Source organism: Mustela putorius, unplaced genomic scaffold (assembly GCF_011764305.1).
Source record: "Mustela putorius furo isolate JIRA1106 unplaced genomic scaffold, ASM1176430v1.1 tig00001075_pilon_pilon_pilon, whole genome shotgun sequence".
Classification (NCBI taxonomy): domain Eukaryota; kingdom Metazoa; phylum Chordata; class Mammalia; order Carnivora; family Mustelidae; genus Mustela; species Mustela putorius.
The window spans coordinates 1,046,298-1,063,535 of NW_025421560.1; the positions used below are offsets into that span (position 1 = coordinate 1,046,298).

At 45.6% G+C, this 17,238-nt stretch overlaps 1 protein-coding gene across 8 annotated transcripts in view; it reads left to right on the forward strand.

The window, feature by feature from the left end:
* The window catches only part of DISC1 (DISC1 scaffold protein), a 371,634-nt gene that overhangs the window by 57,258 nt on the left and 297,138 nt on the right, over positions 1 to 17,238 (forward strand). For 7 of the 8 annotated variants that reach the window (XR_001176909.2, XM_045087249.1, XM_045087248.1 and 4 more), the window contains exon 3: positions 6,099 to 6,168. Coding sequence is in view for 6 of the 8 variants with exons in the window: in XM_045087249.1 (XP_044943184.1) it covers positions 6,099 to 6,168 (70 nt within the window). In the remaining 2 variants the exon portion in view is untranslated. Of the gene's footprint in view, positions 1 to 6,098; positions 6,169 to 6,871; positions 7,000 to 17,238 lie in introns of all 8 variants that reach the window. The other variant, XR_006608748.1, reaches the window with a different exon arrangement.

A 17,238-nucleotide genomic window follows, 5' to 3' on the forward strand; every position in this document is an offset into this window, starting at 1 on the left:
TTTCAGAATGCCAGTGGGATGGTGTTACTCCTCGGCTTGAAACCTTTTGCTCTTCTCGGGATGGTATCCAAGTTCCTTATCCTGATAATTGAGATTTTCCCAACCCGCTCCAGCCTGCCCTAGTGCCTTGCTCCTGCTGGCTCAGCCATCTGGTGCTGCTTCCTGTACCTGCAGACGCCAGGGAAAGCTGTGCCTTGGGCCTTTGCTTACAGTTCTCCCTCTGCCTAGAACGACCTTCCTACACGTTTCCACCTGCCAAGCTCCTGTAATCCCTCTGGTATGGGTCTGAAGCCACTTCCTTGTTAGACATCTCCTACCCCCTCTGGTCCAGATGAATCCCTCCTTCCATGTTGCTCTCGTAGTGCTCTGGACATGGCCCATGGTAGCATTCGTCACATGTAATAATCATTTGTTTGTGGGCCCAAGTTCTGTACTTGACCATGAGCTCTATAACGAGAGGTCACATCTCTTAGATGGTTTTGGATGCCTGATGTCTTGCATCCATCCTGGCCCTCTGCTGTTGCTTGATCATTTTTGTTTTTAGTGTAATGATGCATCTTATGAAGAGGGACCCCAGATCACTAGTTGACAGCTTTCTTGGACTGGCGGGCTAAGGCAAAAGAAGAGAGTCAGAGACACAGATAGGCAAAGCGTGAAGGGGTTCTCGTCACCAATCCTAACCTCGGAGAGGTGTTTGTCCGCACCAGCAATTTCTCCAGTGCTGGCTGGCTGTCCCGTAACTCAAGGCAGTTTTGACCCCATCTCTCCAGAGATAGATCAACTCCCACAGTGGAGGGACTCAGCCCCCCAAGACTGCCTGCCTGCAGGTCCCAGTCTGTGCTTCTGACCCACTGGCTCTAGATCAGAGGTGCCAACAGAAACCTTCTCCTTGGGTTCGATTAATTTGTTACAATGACTCACAGAACTCAGAGAAACATTTTGCTTAACAGATTACACCTTTATTACAAAAGGATATAACTGAGGAACAGCCAATGGAAGAGATGCATGGGGCAAGATGTGTACCAACCTGGTCCTTTGGGTTTTTATAGAGGTTTTATTACATAGGCAAGGCTGATTAAATCATTGGCCATTTGGGATTGATTCAACCTCCAGCCCCTGTATCCTCCCTGGAGGTCGGGGGATGGGTTTGTAAGTTTCTTGTCCTCTAATCACGTGGTTGGTTCCCCTGGCAACCAGCCCTCATCCTCAGGTGTCTTCCAAGACTCACCTTATTAACATAACAAAAGACCCCTTTCTTGCCCTCTTCACAGGAAATTTCTAGGGTTTTAGGCTCTCTGTGTCAGAAATGAACAAAGACCAAATACATATTTCTTATTATGAATTGCAAGGTCCCAGGCACTAAGTAGAGTGTTGTGTCATCCTTTTCCAACTGTAAATACCAGTATTCAGCACTTCATTTCCAAGATCTCTTTTAAAAAAATCTTGACCACAGATCTGTATTTCTCCATGTCAAAAATTCAAGTTTTGACGCATGTGAAGCAAAAGTAGAACGCCGTTCTAATGACCAGTGGCTCTCCCTCCCAAACAGCCAAATAGGAATTACCTTGGCAGTGATCTGTCTGCAGTCCCCATGATTCTGTTCCTTGGGTTGCCTTCTACCTCCTCCTACCTGCAGGGAACTCACAGCCTCCTGAGAATCTCGTTGTTTAACAAACTGGAGTCTGTGAGCCCCCAACCAGTTGCGTCTCTTGGGGTCCAGTCACGCCTCGGGCTCCCCTTGCCAGCCCCCCCAGCCACCAGGTCATCACAGGGCCTGAAGTTCAGCATTCCAGGGGCTCTGGCTGGAGAAGGCCACCCTGCCTTACCTTTTGGGTTTCCGGATCTTTAGTTTTAAGAAATATAACCAACCCTAGATATCTCTTCCTTTCACCTTTATCACCCAAATGCAGCTTTTAAAAGAACTGATTGGTCAGAGCCCACCAGAGAGCGGTGCTCCTTGTGGAAGAAGGGTGAAGTGGCCGCCGGTTCACCCTGGGCATTCTGGAAGTGGTCAGCTCTGCTGCCTGTGTGTGTGCGTGTGTGCTGGGGTGTGTGTGCGTGTGCCTGTGATCCCACGATGTCCTGCAGTCTGGCAGGTTTGTGGGACTGTCCGGGTGATAGCCTGGCATTTTCCTCTCCCGACTGTGTGACCTTAGGTGATTTGCTTAATCATTTTGTGCGTCAAGACGCTGTTGTTAGAAGATGGAGATAAACCATGGTACCCACCTCATTAGAGTCTCATTAGAGTCTCATGAGGATGAAATGTCTCAGCACTTGCCGGGAGCTTCAGACAGGGTCTGGCACTGAGCAAGTGCCTGGAATGTTGGTCATTATTATCACCAGAGAACGAGCTCAGAATAAGTGAATTTGGGCCAAAATCACCAAATTCGCCCTTCTCCCTGGGGTTCAAATTAAACTCATATCCTGTCTCAAGTAATAGGATCTGGACACCATTTATCTATAGTTTAAGTATCTTTGTTTATGGTAAACTAACACCGGGACAGCAGAAAACACGATGCTATTTTCGATAATTCGAATGGGAGGGACTTTGTCCGGGGCATAGGATTTATAGGAAGGCAGATTTTGTTTCAATAGGAATGAGAGATTAGGAAGAAACACCATAAATTTTATTGGTGGGAAAGAATCCCAGAATCACATACCCATCTCTGAATGAGAAATAGGAAACGCTTGTTTCCCCTGGAAGCAATGGTTTAGTGTTTGCTAACTGAGCATTTCCAGTGACTTTCTAGAACACAACTGCCATGAATGAGAATCAGCGGAAAGGGTATTTTATGCTCTTTAGAAATAGCCACCCAGGGACATTGCCGGGGACTGCATGGGATTGAGACAGTCGTGATGGAAGGAAATGCTAACTGGGTATGCAGAGGAGGGAAGCGGGGAGAATCTTGTAAGTGAGCCCCACTTCGGCTTGTGGAACCTGCAGGAGAAGGAGAGAAATTGCCTGCCTCACACGGTTGTGTCACTGGATAGGTCATGACCATCAGTGGCTCTGCTTCCAGCACAGATAGACATTCAAACATCTGGGGTATCACTTCAGTGACCTAGAGGGATCATTGGATGAGGGGGAGAAGGTGGGGTGGCTGTTGGCTCTGCATGAAGTTTTCTGTGGCCTTCTTTCCTGTAGTTCTTCTGCTTCAGCTCTAGTAAGCTCCAGTGTGATGATGGTAATAGCAATGACCCACCCATACAGACTTTCTTCTGTCCCTAATATGTATAGCTAGGTTCCTGGTACAGTTTGCACCTGTAATATGGAGCAACCTCAAGGATAAAGGGGCTAATATAAACATTCATTCTTTCAGAAAGTATTTATGCACCTCTTGTGCCTGGCTTTAGAGATTGTATTAGAAGAGGTAACAGACAGGGGGCCTGATGGCTCAGTTGGTTAAGCGACTGTCTTCTGCTCAGGTGATCCTGGAGTCCCGGGATCGAGTCCCGCATGGGGCTCCCAGCTCCGTGGGGAGTCTACTTCTCCCTCTGACCTTCTCCCCTCTCATGCTTTCTCTCACTCTCTCTCTCAAATAAATAAATAAAATAAAATAAAAAAGATTAAAAAATAAATTTAAAAAAAAAAGAAGAGGTAACAGACAGTGACATATCACAGCCTTTAAAGGACATGGTTGTGTTTCTGTCTTTTCTTTTCTCTTTCTTTTTTTCCCCCTAAGATATTATTTGTTTATAGAGAGAGAGAGAGAGAGCACACAAACAGGGAGAGCGGCAGCCTCCCCGCTGAGCAGACAGCCCGATGCGAGACTCGATTCTAGGACTCTGGGGTCATGACCTGAGCTGAAGGCAGCCGCTTAACCGACTGAGCCACCCAGGCGCACACAAGGTCTTGTTTCTTGCTGAATGCTTCGAGTCCCATGGATGTGGTTGGGAGATCTGCTCCACAGGGTCACTCAGGAGCCCTGCCTACAGCATCAGAGCAAACGGCCCCTCGGTCAAGGGGACAAGGAGGAAAACAGTAAGGGATCCTACAAGAGCAATGAAATGCTCAGTGCAGAAGTGACCACTAACTCTTACTCCCTAACCCTAACCCCATGACCCACAGCAAGGTGGGGAGGGAAGTGTCATCCTTCTGTGTGCCCAGAGCAGTGGGGAGCCAAGTAAGGGTGCACCCTGCCATTTTCTACACAAGTAGAATAGAGTTCTTGCCCTCAAGAGACTCAAGTGTGAATGGAGTGCACAAAAATAACAAAATAAAACAATAGCTGTAACATGGCCTTGCAAGTACTACAATTTCTTACAATTATGTTTTTCTAGCAGCTCAGTCCCAAACCCCAGCATCATGCTGACTTTCTCACCCCCACCTACAATCTATGAGCAGATCCTGTTGGTTCTACCTTCAACGCCATTTTCAGAATGTGCCCAGGATCGGATTGCCTTCTCACCATCTTCACTGTGCCCAGGATCATCTAGGCTATGGTCACCTCCATCCTGGGTGATTTCCATGTCCTCCCCTGCCATCTGACTTCTGCCCTTGGCCACAGTGGTCAGAATGAAGCTGCTTGGACCTCAATCAGATCATGAACTCTTGTGCTCAAAACCCTCTGACTGCCCACTGTCACCCACAGAGTAACGAGAACTTTTCAGTCCTCTTCATGTCATGATGCATTCCTCATCACCTTTCTGACCTCATTATATACAATCCCCCCCTTAATCAAACCTCCCCAGACCCTGTGGCCTCCTGCTTTTACTTGGCAACACCAGCAACGCCTCTGCCCGAGCCTCTGCACTGACTCTTCTCTTGTTGAAACGTTTTCTCCAGGAGCCTCAGGGTTCCCCCTCAAATCTTTCCTCAGATGTCAGTGAGATCTTATTTAAAACCACAGCCCTACCCCCTACCAGCACTCCCGATGCCCCTTACTGGGCTCTGTGGTTTTTCTTCTTAACACTGATCACTCTCGGGTTGCTTGGGTGGCTCAGTTGTTAAGTGTCTGCCTTTGGCTCTGGTCATGATCCGGGGGTCCTGAGATCAGGCCCTGCTTTGGGCTCCCTGCCCTGCAGGAAGCCTGCTTCTCCCTCTCCCCACCCCCTCCGCTTGTGCTCCCTCTCTCGTTGTGTCTCTCTCTGTCAAATAAATAAATCAGGAAAATCTTAAAAACAACAACAACAACAACAACGAAACTGATAACTTTCTAAGGTTCCATAAAATGTACTTATTATATTAATTTTTGTCTTCCTACTCAAGAATGTCATCAAGAGAGAGTGCTAAGAATTTTGTGCTGTATCCTCAACACCTCAGACGGTGCCTGACACCGAGGAGACGCTCAGTAAATATTTGCTAAATGGGTCACGTGAATAGGAGCACGCACAGGTCACACGGCAGTACAGAGGAAGGATATTTCACACAGACTTGAGGGGATGGCCCCTGAGCTGGGTGTTGAAGGATGTGGGGGTGTCAGGCAGAAGATGGGAGGAAGCTGTGTTTCCGAGAGAAAGTCCACATCCATTCATGGATAGGCCAAGAATCTATCTTCAGAAAATCTCGGGCCTCCTGTCGAGAAGGAAAATAATTAAAAATGAGTACTGGCAACTCTTCTACAGACAGTGAGATCGTTATGTCCATATGTGGGTTAAATAGGGTGGTGCCCTTTTCTAGAAGGGTTTTGTGAGGTTCTTCTTGCCAATCTCACCCAGCTGGCTGACACCCTGCTGCGTTTAAGTTCACGCTCTTCTCTTGGCTTCTCTTCTAGTCTTAGTGTGTTTTTCTTCATAATTTAATGTGGTTTTTGGGAAGGGAGACCATTTGGTCAGGTCAGGAAGTTTGCGTTCTTTTTATTATAAATTTTTTTTCATGCAGATAAGGGTACAATGTGATGTTTTTGTTTAAAATAACTTTCTAGCTCTTTTTGTGGATTTTATGCTCAAATTACACTTTCTCTTTATATAACTTTTTTTTGAGAAACTAATGCATCTGGCATTGGAAAAATGTACATTTGTGGTTCTTTTTTTAAAGGAGAATAAAGAACTTCAGTTTCGAAATCATTTCTAAATGTTTTTAGCTTAAAAAAAAAATAAGTTTGCTTGAATGCTATCCTAATTTGGCTTTCATTTTCTTCCCCTTCAAACCGACATAGGTAAAATCCCTAAGAATAAAGCTTCAGAAGCTTCAAGAAAAGGCAGTTGAGGATGATGATTATGATAAGGGTGAGTTTTATTTTGCTTACTGATTATTTCCTCTTTTCCCTGCAATGCTCCATTTCTGTTTTACCCTCATTCGTGTCTATTTTCTACACCCCAAATGAGTTGTGTGCTCTGTTCCTCTGGTCACCTCCACTTGATAACAGTGAACTGTTTTACGGCTCCGTTATTTTGTGGATTTCAAAGCACTTTATGAACATGAATTGTTTGGGTTATGCATTTGTTGATTACCCAGAAATACTCCAAGATTTTGCACAATGAAAGCTGCATTAACTTACCACCTTCCTGCCTAACGTGTGACATATCTATCATTTATTCATTCATTGAAAATTATTTGTCGTCTGCCTCCTATGTGCTGGGCAGGGTGGCAGACAAGGACCGACACAGCAGCTGAGTGCACACAGAGCAGACGGGGTCAAAGGAAGTCTTGCAGGTATGGTTGGCCTGGGAGGAGTCTTCGGGACTTCGGATGCTGATTGTCACACGTCACACCCATTTCTACTAGATGTGGGGAAGAGAGAGGGTTTAAAACAACTTCCAGCTTCCCCCAGACACGAATGAACTTGATAGATAGTCCTGGTGATAACGAGGTTTAGCACACTCAGAATGGGTCTGGAAATAGGATGTAGACTTAAGGATTCTTCTGGAAGCTGGTTAGCCTTGAGGCTCATGTCTTCAACCTTACTCACCTGTATTTTCTTATTCCCAGTGAATACTCAGGCTGTTGGCACTGGGCTCTACAGGAGTAGGGTGAATTCCAGAAGGAGGTTGCAAATCCTCTTCTAGAAACTCCCGGAGCTGGTGCTGTGTAGTGTTGTGATTTCCCTGACCACTGAGGTGATGTGGGGGTTAAAGCATGACCGGGTGGGGTGGGGGGAAGGGGAGGAATTTGGGAACGGAGGTGGAACTCTCAGCTCTCCCATTCTCTCTGTGCACTGGGTGACGGCTGAGGCGTGTGAGAGAGGAGGCGAGTCTGAGGCAAGGGGTGCTCCGTGAAGGGGCACAGCTGTAGGCAGAGAGCAAATGAGCAATGCCGACTTTTGTCTGGGAAGCATGACCGAGCCTAGGTCTGAGGTTCCCCGTCGCTGGCCAGATTAATTTTCTCTGGCTTGGTCCTTTAACACATGTGAGCTGAAGACACAGGTGGAAAATCAGGCCCTCTTTTTTTGATCCGGGCCTGGGGAACTTTCTGGACTTGGTTTTCTCAGTGAACTTCATTGAACAAGGGCCTCACTTCTTTAGTCTTTTCTCCAGATATTTCTGAGACACACAAGAGAACAAGGTTGGATAAGATACTCCCCGTCAGGGAAGCCGAAGGAAGCAAGACACCTTTATTTAGTGTTTCTGTCTGAGTTCTTTCTCTTGTTTCTGTGTCAGGCATGAGAATGTCTCCTGGTTGAGAAGCTTGGGGCAGGCCGTGCAGGGTGTTTCTCAAGCTCCCAGCGGTCGGGAGATGTGCTGGGCTGTGAGAAAACACCGACACAGGGCTTTACTCCCCGGAGACCTGGCCAGCTGAATCCTGGCTCGGCGGGGCAGATGGGGGTGAGGAGCCCATCCCGGGCTCTGCCCCTCCTGACCACCCAGAGCCACCCGGAGCCTGTGGAGGGGACAAGCACCCTGGGGGGCACTTAGCACAGAATCTGTTTAAACTCCCAAACCTGCAAACCCGGTTCAGGATGTTGAGAGGTAAAGGTTCTGGTGAAATGTGCGGAGGGCCTGGCCTGTAGGAGGCAGGCGGGCAGTCAGCGTTTTGTGATGGACAAGAAGGTGCTTGCTGCTGAGTGGTACCTACCGCTAACGTGGTGAACGCATATTCTGACCATGTAGGTCTGGGCTGGGGCGAGACTCTCCGTTTCCAGTAAGATCCTGAAGGACGCTCCTGCAGCTGTCTGGAGAACGGCCCTTGGAGAGCTGGGGGGATACAAGGCAGACACAGGCCATCTTATTTACTTGGGTTTTTTTTTTAAAGATTTCATTTACTTATGTGTGTGTGCGTGCGTGCGCACACACATTTATTTATTTAGCATGAATGAAAGGAAGGTCAGAGGGAGATGGAGAGAGAGAATCTGAAGCAGACTCCCCGCTGAGCATGGAGCCTGACGTGGGGCTCGATGTCCCGACCCTGAGATCATGACCTGAGCCAAAAGCAGGAGTCTGATGCTTCACTGACTGAGCCACCCAGGTGCCCAGACACAAGGCCATTTTAAAAGACACACCGAGCACTGTCCTTAGGATTTTCTTCTCAGGGAGTTTCTGACCAGGGAGGGGCAGTCGGGCAGAACAGAATAGTGGTAGTAAAGTTACACATAACACGTCCCTTAGAATATATAGAAGAAAGTTCCAAAAGAGGAGAAACTACTTTTTTTTTTTTTAAAGATTTTATTTATTTATTTGAGAGAGAGGGCACAAGCAGGGAGGAGGGGTAGAAGGAGAGGGAGAAACAGGCTCCCTGCTCAGCGGGGCTCCAACAATCCCAGGACCCCAGGATCATGAGCTGAGGTGAAGGCAGACGCTTCCCTGACTGAGCCACCCCGGCACCCCTGGAGGAGCTGCTTCTGCGGGAGATGGAGTGGGTAGGACGGAAGCCCCGTGGAGGAGGAGGTAATGGACCTGGGCCTCTGAGGGCAAGGAGATGCATCTAGAAGGGCACCTAAGAGAACGCGGAGAGGTGTGAAAGCCACCGTCCCATTGCGTGCTTGTCTTGACACGGATGCGGCATTGGTCGTCTTCTGAAATGGATCCCTACAGGGCCCAGTATGGGGACCGGCCCACTGCAGCTGGTCCCTGAATTTTCGTGAACCGCTAGCCACGTCATTAGGGAGGCTTGGTCCATGTCGAGGTAGAGCATTCATTGTAATGCGGCGTGTCGAAACAGGATTTGGGTACCATTTCCTTCATCCCTTGGTTTACCAAGGGTTACTAGTGACTGCTTCAAGGACAGGGACTTTCTCTATCCCAGCCCTCACGGTCTCCGGGTGGACTCACTTCTGCATCGGTGCTCGCAGCAGCTGTGGGGCCGTGCTCTGTCTCGGGGAAGGCGGCTGCTGGAGCCCACGAGCTTTGCCACAAAAATTTGGAGGGCTCTCCCTTGGTTTTGTTACTTTTCCCTTTTTCTTTCTAGTTTCACGCATAAAAACGACTTTGTATTCCCGACAAAGGAGCAATTGGCACAGAATAGAAAGTTCCAGGTTTTATCTCATCAACGTGCTGGCAAATTTACTTGCTAATGCCTTGTGGGGAAACCTCAGGGCTCTAATTACATCTCCCCCTCGCCTGGGAAGTAAAGTTAATAATTCCTTATATTCTCGCACAGAGCTGGGAGAGCTTTGCAGGAAAAGAGTAATAGCATTTGGTGCTGGCTTCGAGTTTTTCCGCGGAGGCTCAAAATGCTGGTTTCATCCCGTTAGTACTTGTCCCGTGTCTGTGGTCAGCTGAGGGGCAGTGGTGGGATCTCAAGTCCTGCAGCAGGAGAAGCTGCCATCCAGAAATGGAAGATGGGGGGTCAGGGTCTGTGACGGGAGGGAGAGAAGGACAGCGTGGGCAATGATGTCCAGTGTGGTTGCTGTTCCCCCATTCCTGCACTGGCCTGTGGCCTAGAACGTCCCCCCCGCCTATGACCATGGCCACAGCTCACTTCTGAAGCAAATGGAGTGACGTTATGGGGAAGAAGGAGGACAGTTTCAGGAATTCACCATTTCAATGACAGCTGGCTTTCCCTTGTTGGTTGAGGATTTCTTTCTCGGTGCAAAATGTGGCCAGCCCTGAATTGGTTGCTTTATCCTTTGTCTTAAGCAATATCCATCACGACAAAACGTGAGTATGACGTGGGACATTGGAAGGAGGAATGATGATGGCAGAAGCCAAGCATAAAACCAGTCTAGAGACTGACTAGCTCTTGCCTAAGTTACCATAATCTTCATTTTTCTCTCTTTAGTGAGATTGGTCTGTCCACAATTACTCTTTGGTGAGCGTGTGCGAGTCATCCAAGCTGACAGCCCTGTCTTTCCGAGGGGACCCTACTCTCTATCTCCTTTAGGGTTTGGTGTCTGAGTGGCTTCCTGGAGTCACAGGGTTAGAGCCAGAAGTTTTGCTTTTGCTTCCTTTTCTCATAGCGGTGGATGTGACAGAGCCCTTGCAGAATGGGAGCTGAGGGCACCTGGGTGGCTGAGATGGCTGGGCATCTGCCTTTGGCTCAGGTCGTATTCTCAAGGTCTTGGGATCAAGTCCCACGTTGGGCTCTGTGCTCACTGGGGAGTCTGCTTCTTCCTCTCCCTGTCCTGTTCCCCCTGCTGGAGCTCTCTCGCTCTCTCTGTCAAATGAATGCATAAAATCTTAAAAAAAAAAAGAAAAAGGGAGCCAGGTGCCATTTGGGGTCCACAGAGCAGAAATGCCAGTCTTGGCAGCCTGTACTGTTTTGTGTTCCTACTGAAAACGTAGGCAGCAGTTGGTGTCTGCTCAGAGACACATGACTGGTCGTTGAGATATTTATGGAGAAAACAGCTACACTGGGACTCCTGAGTGGCTCAGTCTGATAAGCATCTGCCTTCGGCTCAGGTCATGATCCCAGGGTCCTGGGATTGAGTCCTGCATTGGGCTCCTTGCTCATCAGGGAGTCTGCTTTTCTCTATGCCTGCTGTTCCCCCTGCTTGTGCTCTCTCTCTGTCTCTCCCTTTCTCTGACAAATAAATAAATAAAATCTTAAGATAAAAAGAGCCGCACTGAGCACAGATATGAATGGTGGTGCATTCCTCCCACTCATACACTTCCTTTTCTCCCTGCACTGCAGGGTTTGGAAACATCACACTGCGTCCTGCTATCTACCGGGGTCTCCCTTCCTGTTCCCAGGGGTGCTTGCAGTTAGTACCAGGGGAAAAAAGCTAAGGCAACGCAACCAAGTGAAGTATGTGGCAGTTGCCATGCGTTCTTTCTCTAGGGGAGGTTTGTGTGTGGTGTGTATGTTAATGTTGCACTGTTGCACATCTGTTCCCTGCTGGGTACTTGCCCACACATCGGGATCACATTCTAGGATCACTGTGGGAGGAGCTGGTACTGCCCCAGTTTCTCTGGCAAGGCCACAGAAGCTGGTTGGAGGGTACCAGCTGTGTGCTCTGGCCGCCCATCTGCTTTGCCTCCCGTCCCCGCTGGGTCTACAAACATGTTATATCCCAATGTGGAAAATGGAGCTTTGGAGTTGTAGGCACCAAACCTAGCTAGGGAGTGTCTGGACTCTGGAAATTCTTCTTTACAGGACACCCAGGGAAGGGACCGAGGAGGGCTCCACACTGGGATGCACCAGGAAGACTTTCCATGATTTTATCTAAAGCCATAGGCTATTAGGAAATTCGCACTTGGAGTATCTTGATGTTAACCTTCAATGTTATTCTCACAAGAGCAAAAACTTGTGTGTCTGCTTCCTCTTATTTTAAGTAAAAACTTAAAAATCAAGATGTGAGCTATCCATGAAAACAAACACCGTAGAAAGAGAACGTGGACCAACACCATGTACATCACTCAGCTGCATTGTCTTAGCTTCTTTTCCTGTTTACAGGAGAGTTTGATTCTGTAAGTGAAGGTCCAAGAGCTCAGCCAATGCTGGCTTTCAGGTCATTGTTCATATTTGCAATTCGTGTATTGGCATTTTTCATGCGTGTACTACATCCTGTGACACCTACTTCGGATGTGAGCTTTATGCACAGAGTCCGCTGGCTGATTTGCATACAACAAACTTCCCTTTCATTGGTAGCCCAGAATGTGATTTCAGTGTGACAACTTTTCTCCGTGGTGTTCCGGCTGGGTGCACACTCGACACACTCCTCCCTCGCGGTGTCAAGATATGGGATGTATTAGACCTTTCAGAACTTTGGAGGTGGAAGCACAGGGGACTGGGTGTCCTCTGTCAGTGGCCGTATCACAATGCGTTCCCCACATTGATGGGCCTCTGCCTTACCTTTCCTGGCTCCGAAGAAGTCAGTCCTGCAGGGATTACGTGGAGTGTAATTGCCACACTCCATGTGTGTACAATAATGTAGCACATTATTCACAATGAAATCTGATGGCCAAGCCTAGACATATTGCCCAACACAAAACACCGGGACAAACAAAAATACCTTTTTTTCTCTACCCCCTTCCCCTAATTAGGTACTTAGCTGGAGCTTGGACATACTTTCCTGCTGGCTGAGCTGTAGCACATTTTTAATGAGTGTTAGCAGGTGGTTGTGCAAATAATGGATGCAGCATCTTTCTAGGAGACTCTACTGGTGACACAGTTTCTCAAGCTGTAGGGTCTGGTGAATGGAGCAGGAAGTTGGGCAGGAGTCCCGCTTAGAAGACTGATATTGAAGCGGCTCCCACAGGTTTTCTGTGCTCCTGACACCCTCCTCCAATGGCTGAGAGGCCAGCTGGGATCCCAGGAGAGCAAGTTCACCGGGGGGGATGTTCTTTCTGGGCCCGAGGAACTCAGCTGCTCTCCAGGTAGCCAGACAGGACAAAGCAGTGACTGAGATTGTCTGGGGCTGGCTTGATGGGATACAGTGATCACCTTTTCTGTGAAGGCACATAGGACTTCAGAAATGTCAACAATTTCATTTCATTTATCAAACATTTTTGAGGATTGCTTCCCCTCGTTCTACAGACAGAGAAATGGATAACAGAACTGGAAGGGGCGTGCCTGGGATCAGGGACAAAAGCCTAAATGTGACTGAATTTTCCCACCACAGTCATTTCAGGACCCAAGTGTCTCAGTTTTTGGTACAGATTGTTGATTTCCCCTTAATGGGAGATGCAGAGTGTTAGTCACTCAGGCTATTATAACAAAGTATGGCAGACTGGTGGCTTGGAAAATAAAAATTTATTTTCTCATACTTCTGGGAAGGGGCAGTCCAAGATCAAGGTGTCGGCAGGGTTGGCCCCTCCTCCTTTTTCTTCTTCTTCTTCTTTTTTTTTTTTTTTAAAGATTTTATTTACTTATTTGACAGAGAGAGATCACAAGCAGGCAGAGAGGCAGGCAGAAAGAGAGCAGGAAGAAGGCTCCCCGCTGAGCAGAGAGCCTGATGCGGGGCTCGATCACAGGATCCTGGGAAGCTTAACCCACTGAGCCACCCAGGCACCCCTAGGGTTGGCTCCTTCTGAGGCCTCTCTCATTGCCTTGTAGATAGCCATCTTCTCTCTGTATCTTCAAATGGTCATCTCTCTGTATGTCTGTGTCCTAATCCCCTCTTCTTAGAAGGACACAAGTCATTTTGGCTTAGGGCCCACCCCAATGACTTCATGTTAATTTAATAACTCTTTAAAGACTCTATCTCCAAGTATAGTCACTTTATGAGGTACTGGGGGTTAGGACTTCAACATGGGAATTTTGAGGGGACACAATTCAGCCTATAATAAGAGCCTAATGGACTCAGGGAAGAACTAAATACTAATGAACATCCAGATGTTTCTGTAAAAGTTTGAATAATGTGATTTGACTATTCTGTTGTCACATGCAGACATTTGATATAATAGGTAAAAAAAAAAACAAAACAAAAAGCAGAATTTTGTGACATGAGTGGGCTGACTGTTCCTTTCCTTGTCCACAAAGAAACCTGGCCACGAGACATGGAATGCTGGCAGCCAACTGAAATTGGAAGAGGCAAGGAATGGTTTCTTTCTGAGAGCCTCTGGAGGGAGTACACCTCTGAAAACAATTTAATTTCAGCCTCATAAAACTGATTTCAGACTTACAGCCTCCAAAACTGTGAAAGAATGAATTTATGTTGTTTTAAGCTACAAAATTCATGGCTATTTGCTATAGTAGCCATAAAAAAACTAATATACTGTATAACAAAAAATCATAAACCTTAGTAGTTAGAATAATGTCAGGGAGTGACTTCAGTAAAGTAGTAGAGTAAGAAACTCCAAGCACTCATTCCCCCACAGAAACACCAAAAGAGAAGTAGAAATTGTCAGAGCCAACATTTTCAGAATTCTGGAAACTAGTCTAAATTTCAGAGCAACCAAGCAAACATTGAGCCAAGAAAAAGGCAACTTGAAAATAGTGGTCTTTTTACTTGCCCTTGTCCTCCTCCTTCCCAGTATAGCATTGACATTGGAGATGACAGCTCACATTCCTGGTGTGGGACTTCTGGCCCTGATTCCAGGGGGGAACAGAGCAGACTGTACTTGAAAATTATTATGTGAGTCTATTCTAACCTGTCTGGGGTTACCTAAAGGACTGGCATCAAGTGCTTGTCTTTCTTTTGGTTAACTCAGGACAGGCTGGGAAAATGGCACGCATTGCTTGAAACCATGACAGGGTAAGCTAACAAACTGAAAACACCTGGGACAGATGTTACTGGTTGAGAGATACAACAGGCTGTCTAATGCCCAGGAGCAATAGCTGGGGGAGATCTGTGGGAAATTCAAAAGCACTTGTGTATAAATAGAAATTTAGAAACCATTTGTTCAGGACAAGGTACATACTCAGAAGAGAACAGAGAAGAGTTTCAGCTCAGGCTAATCCTGAGGAAGCTGAAGGGATGCCCCAGCACTGCAGAAACTGGGAGAGGAATTTGTTTTTTTGTGTCTCTGTGTGTTTCTTCCTTTTTGCTACCCACCCCCTGCCCGTGTTTTCCTTTCTGTTTTTTTCTTTTTCTCCCAGCATCAGAGGAAATCTATGTCTAAACACTGGGTGAACATAAATTAAAAGAACAGAGACTCCAGTGACCACATTCCTCAAGGAATACAGTCTTTGCAAAAATACTTTGGAAAAGTACCAAACTGATGGACCACTACAGCCTTCAACAATGATGAAAACAACAACAAAACAACAGAAAAGCCAGAAAACTGGGAGATTTAGAGAATCTGATTTCCAGAGTCACCACATTATCATATTTAAGTGTCCAGTTTTCAACAAAGTATCACAAGGCATACAGAGAAACAGAAACATGTGACCCATTGAATGAGGAAAAACGAATGGATGGAAACCATCCCTGGAGAAACCCGGACATGAGATTTATTAAAGACTTTAGAAAAACTGTCTTAATGATGTCCAAATAGTTAAAGAAAACAGGGATGTAGAACTAAAGGAAATAAAAAAAGCAATGTATGCACAAAATGAGAGTATCAATAAAGAAATAGAAATTATAACAAGTAATCAAATTCTGGAGCTGAAAATTATAACTAAAATTAAACATTCACTAGAAGGGCTCAACAGTAGATCTGAGCAGGCAGAAAAGCAATCAGCAAACTTAAGATACGACAATTGAAATAATTTAGTCTGATGAAAAGAAAGAAAAGAATGAAGAAAATTGAAGATAGCCTCAGAGGCCAGTGGGGCATTATCCAGCAGACTGTCATATACCTATGGGAGTTCCAAAAGGAGAAGAGAGAGAACAACAGGAGAACATTTGAAGAAAGAATGACTGATTGTGTCCTAAATTTGGTGAAAGACATGAATCTACAAATTCAAGAGCTCAATGAACTGCGGGTAAGGTAAACTCAAAGGGACCCAAAGGGAAGCACAATCAAATTGTCAAAAGTCAAAGAAAGCAGCAAGAGAGAAGCAACTCATTACATTCATACAAGGGATCCTCAGTAAGATTAACAGCTATTTTCTCATCAAAACCATGAAGACCTGAAGGCAGAAGGCAGGTATATTTAAAGTGCGGAAAGAAAAAAATTATTGATCAGAAATTCTATACCCAGCAAAAATGCCCTTCAAAAAATGAGGGAGATAGTAAGAAATTTCCAGATAACAAAAGATAAAGGGGTTCATTACCATTAGATCTGCTCTAAAAGATGTTAATGGGTGTCCTTCAGGTTGAAATGAAAGGATATTAGAGAATAACTTGAAGCCATATGAAGAAATAATTCAGTAATGGTAAATAGATGAGCAAATATAAAGGCCAGCATTATTCTGTTTTTGGTTTATAATTGTACTTTTTATTTTCTAAATGATTGAAAAGACAAATGCGTGAGATTTATAATTTATAAATTATGAACCAATGTTCCTTGAGTGCACAGGGTAAAAAGATTTAATTTGTGATGGCAATAACAAAGGAACTGTATAGGAGCAGGGTTTTTAAAATATTCTATTGAAGTTAAATTGGTATCGATTCAAACTGGAGTGTCATAACTTTAGAATGGCAGATATAGTCCCCATGGCAACCACAAAGGAAATGTCAATAAAATATACATGAAAGGAATACAATTCAGTACAAGAAAAATTGATTAAACACAAAAGAAGGTAATAATGGAGGCAGTGATGTACCCCCCCCCCCCAAAAAAAGACACACAGGACGCTTGGGTGGCTCAGTGGGTTAAGCCTCTGCCTTTGGCTTAGGTCATAATCTCAGGGTCTTGGGATTGAGCCTCAAATCGGACTCTCTGCTCAGCAGGGAGCCTGCTCCCCCACCCCCGCTTGCCTCTCTACTCTTGATCTCTTTGTCAAATAAAAATCTTAAAAAAAAGACACACAGAAAATGAATAACAAAATGACAGAACTAAGTCTTTCTTTATCAGTAATTACTTTAAATCTAAATGGATTAAACCTTGTAATCAAAAAGTAGAAACTGGTAGAATGGATTTAAAAAATGTTCTAACTGTATACTATCTGCAAGAGACTCATTTCAGACAGAAAGACACAAATAGATTGAGGTGAAAGGATGGAAAAAGATATTTCGTGCAAATAGTAATCAAGAGAAATCTGGGGCATTTATGTTAGAGAAAGTAGACTTTAAGTAAAAAATTGTTATGAGACAAAAGAGGCATTATAGATTGATAGAAGAGTCGATTTATCAGGAAATGCAATAATTTTAAACATATATGCCCCAAATAACAGAGCCCCCAAATATATGAAACAAATTACAGAATGAAAGTAACATATGAAACGAATGACAGAATATAAGGGAGAAATGGTTCTCCATTATAGTTGGAGCCTTTAATATACCACTTTCAATAATGCAAGAACATCTAGATAGACAATCAAGAAGGATGTATAGGCTTGACTAACACTATAAACCTACTAGACCTACAGGCATAGAACACCCCCACCCAACAGCAGAATACATTTTTATCAAGGGTACGTGGAATATTCTCCAA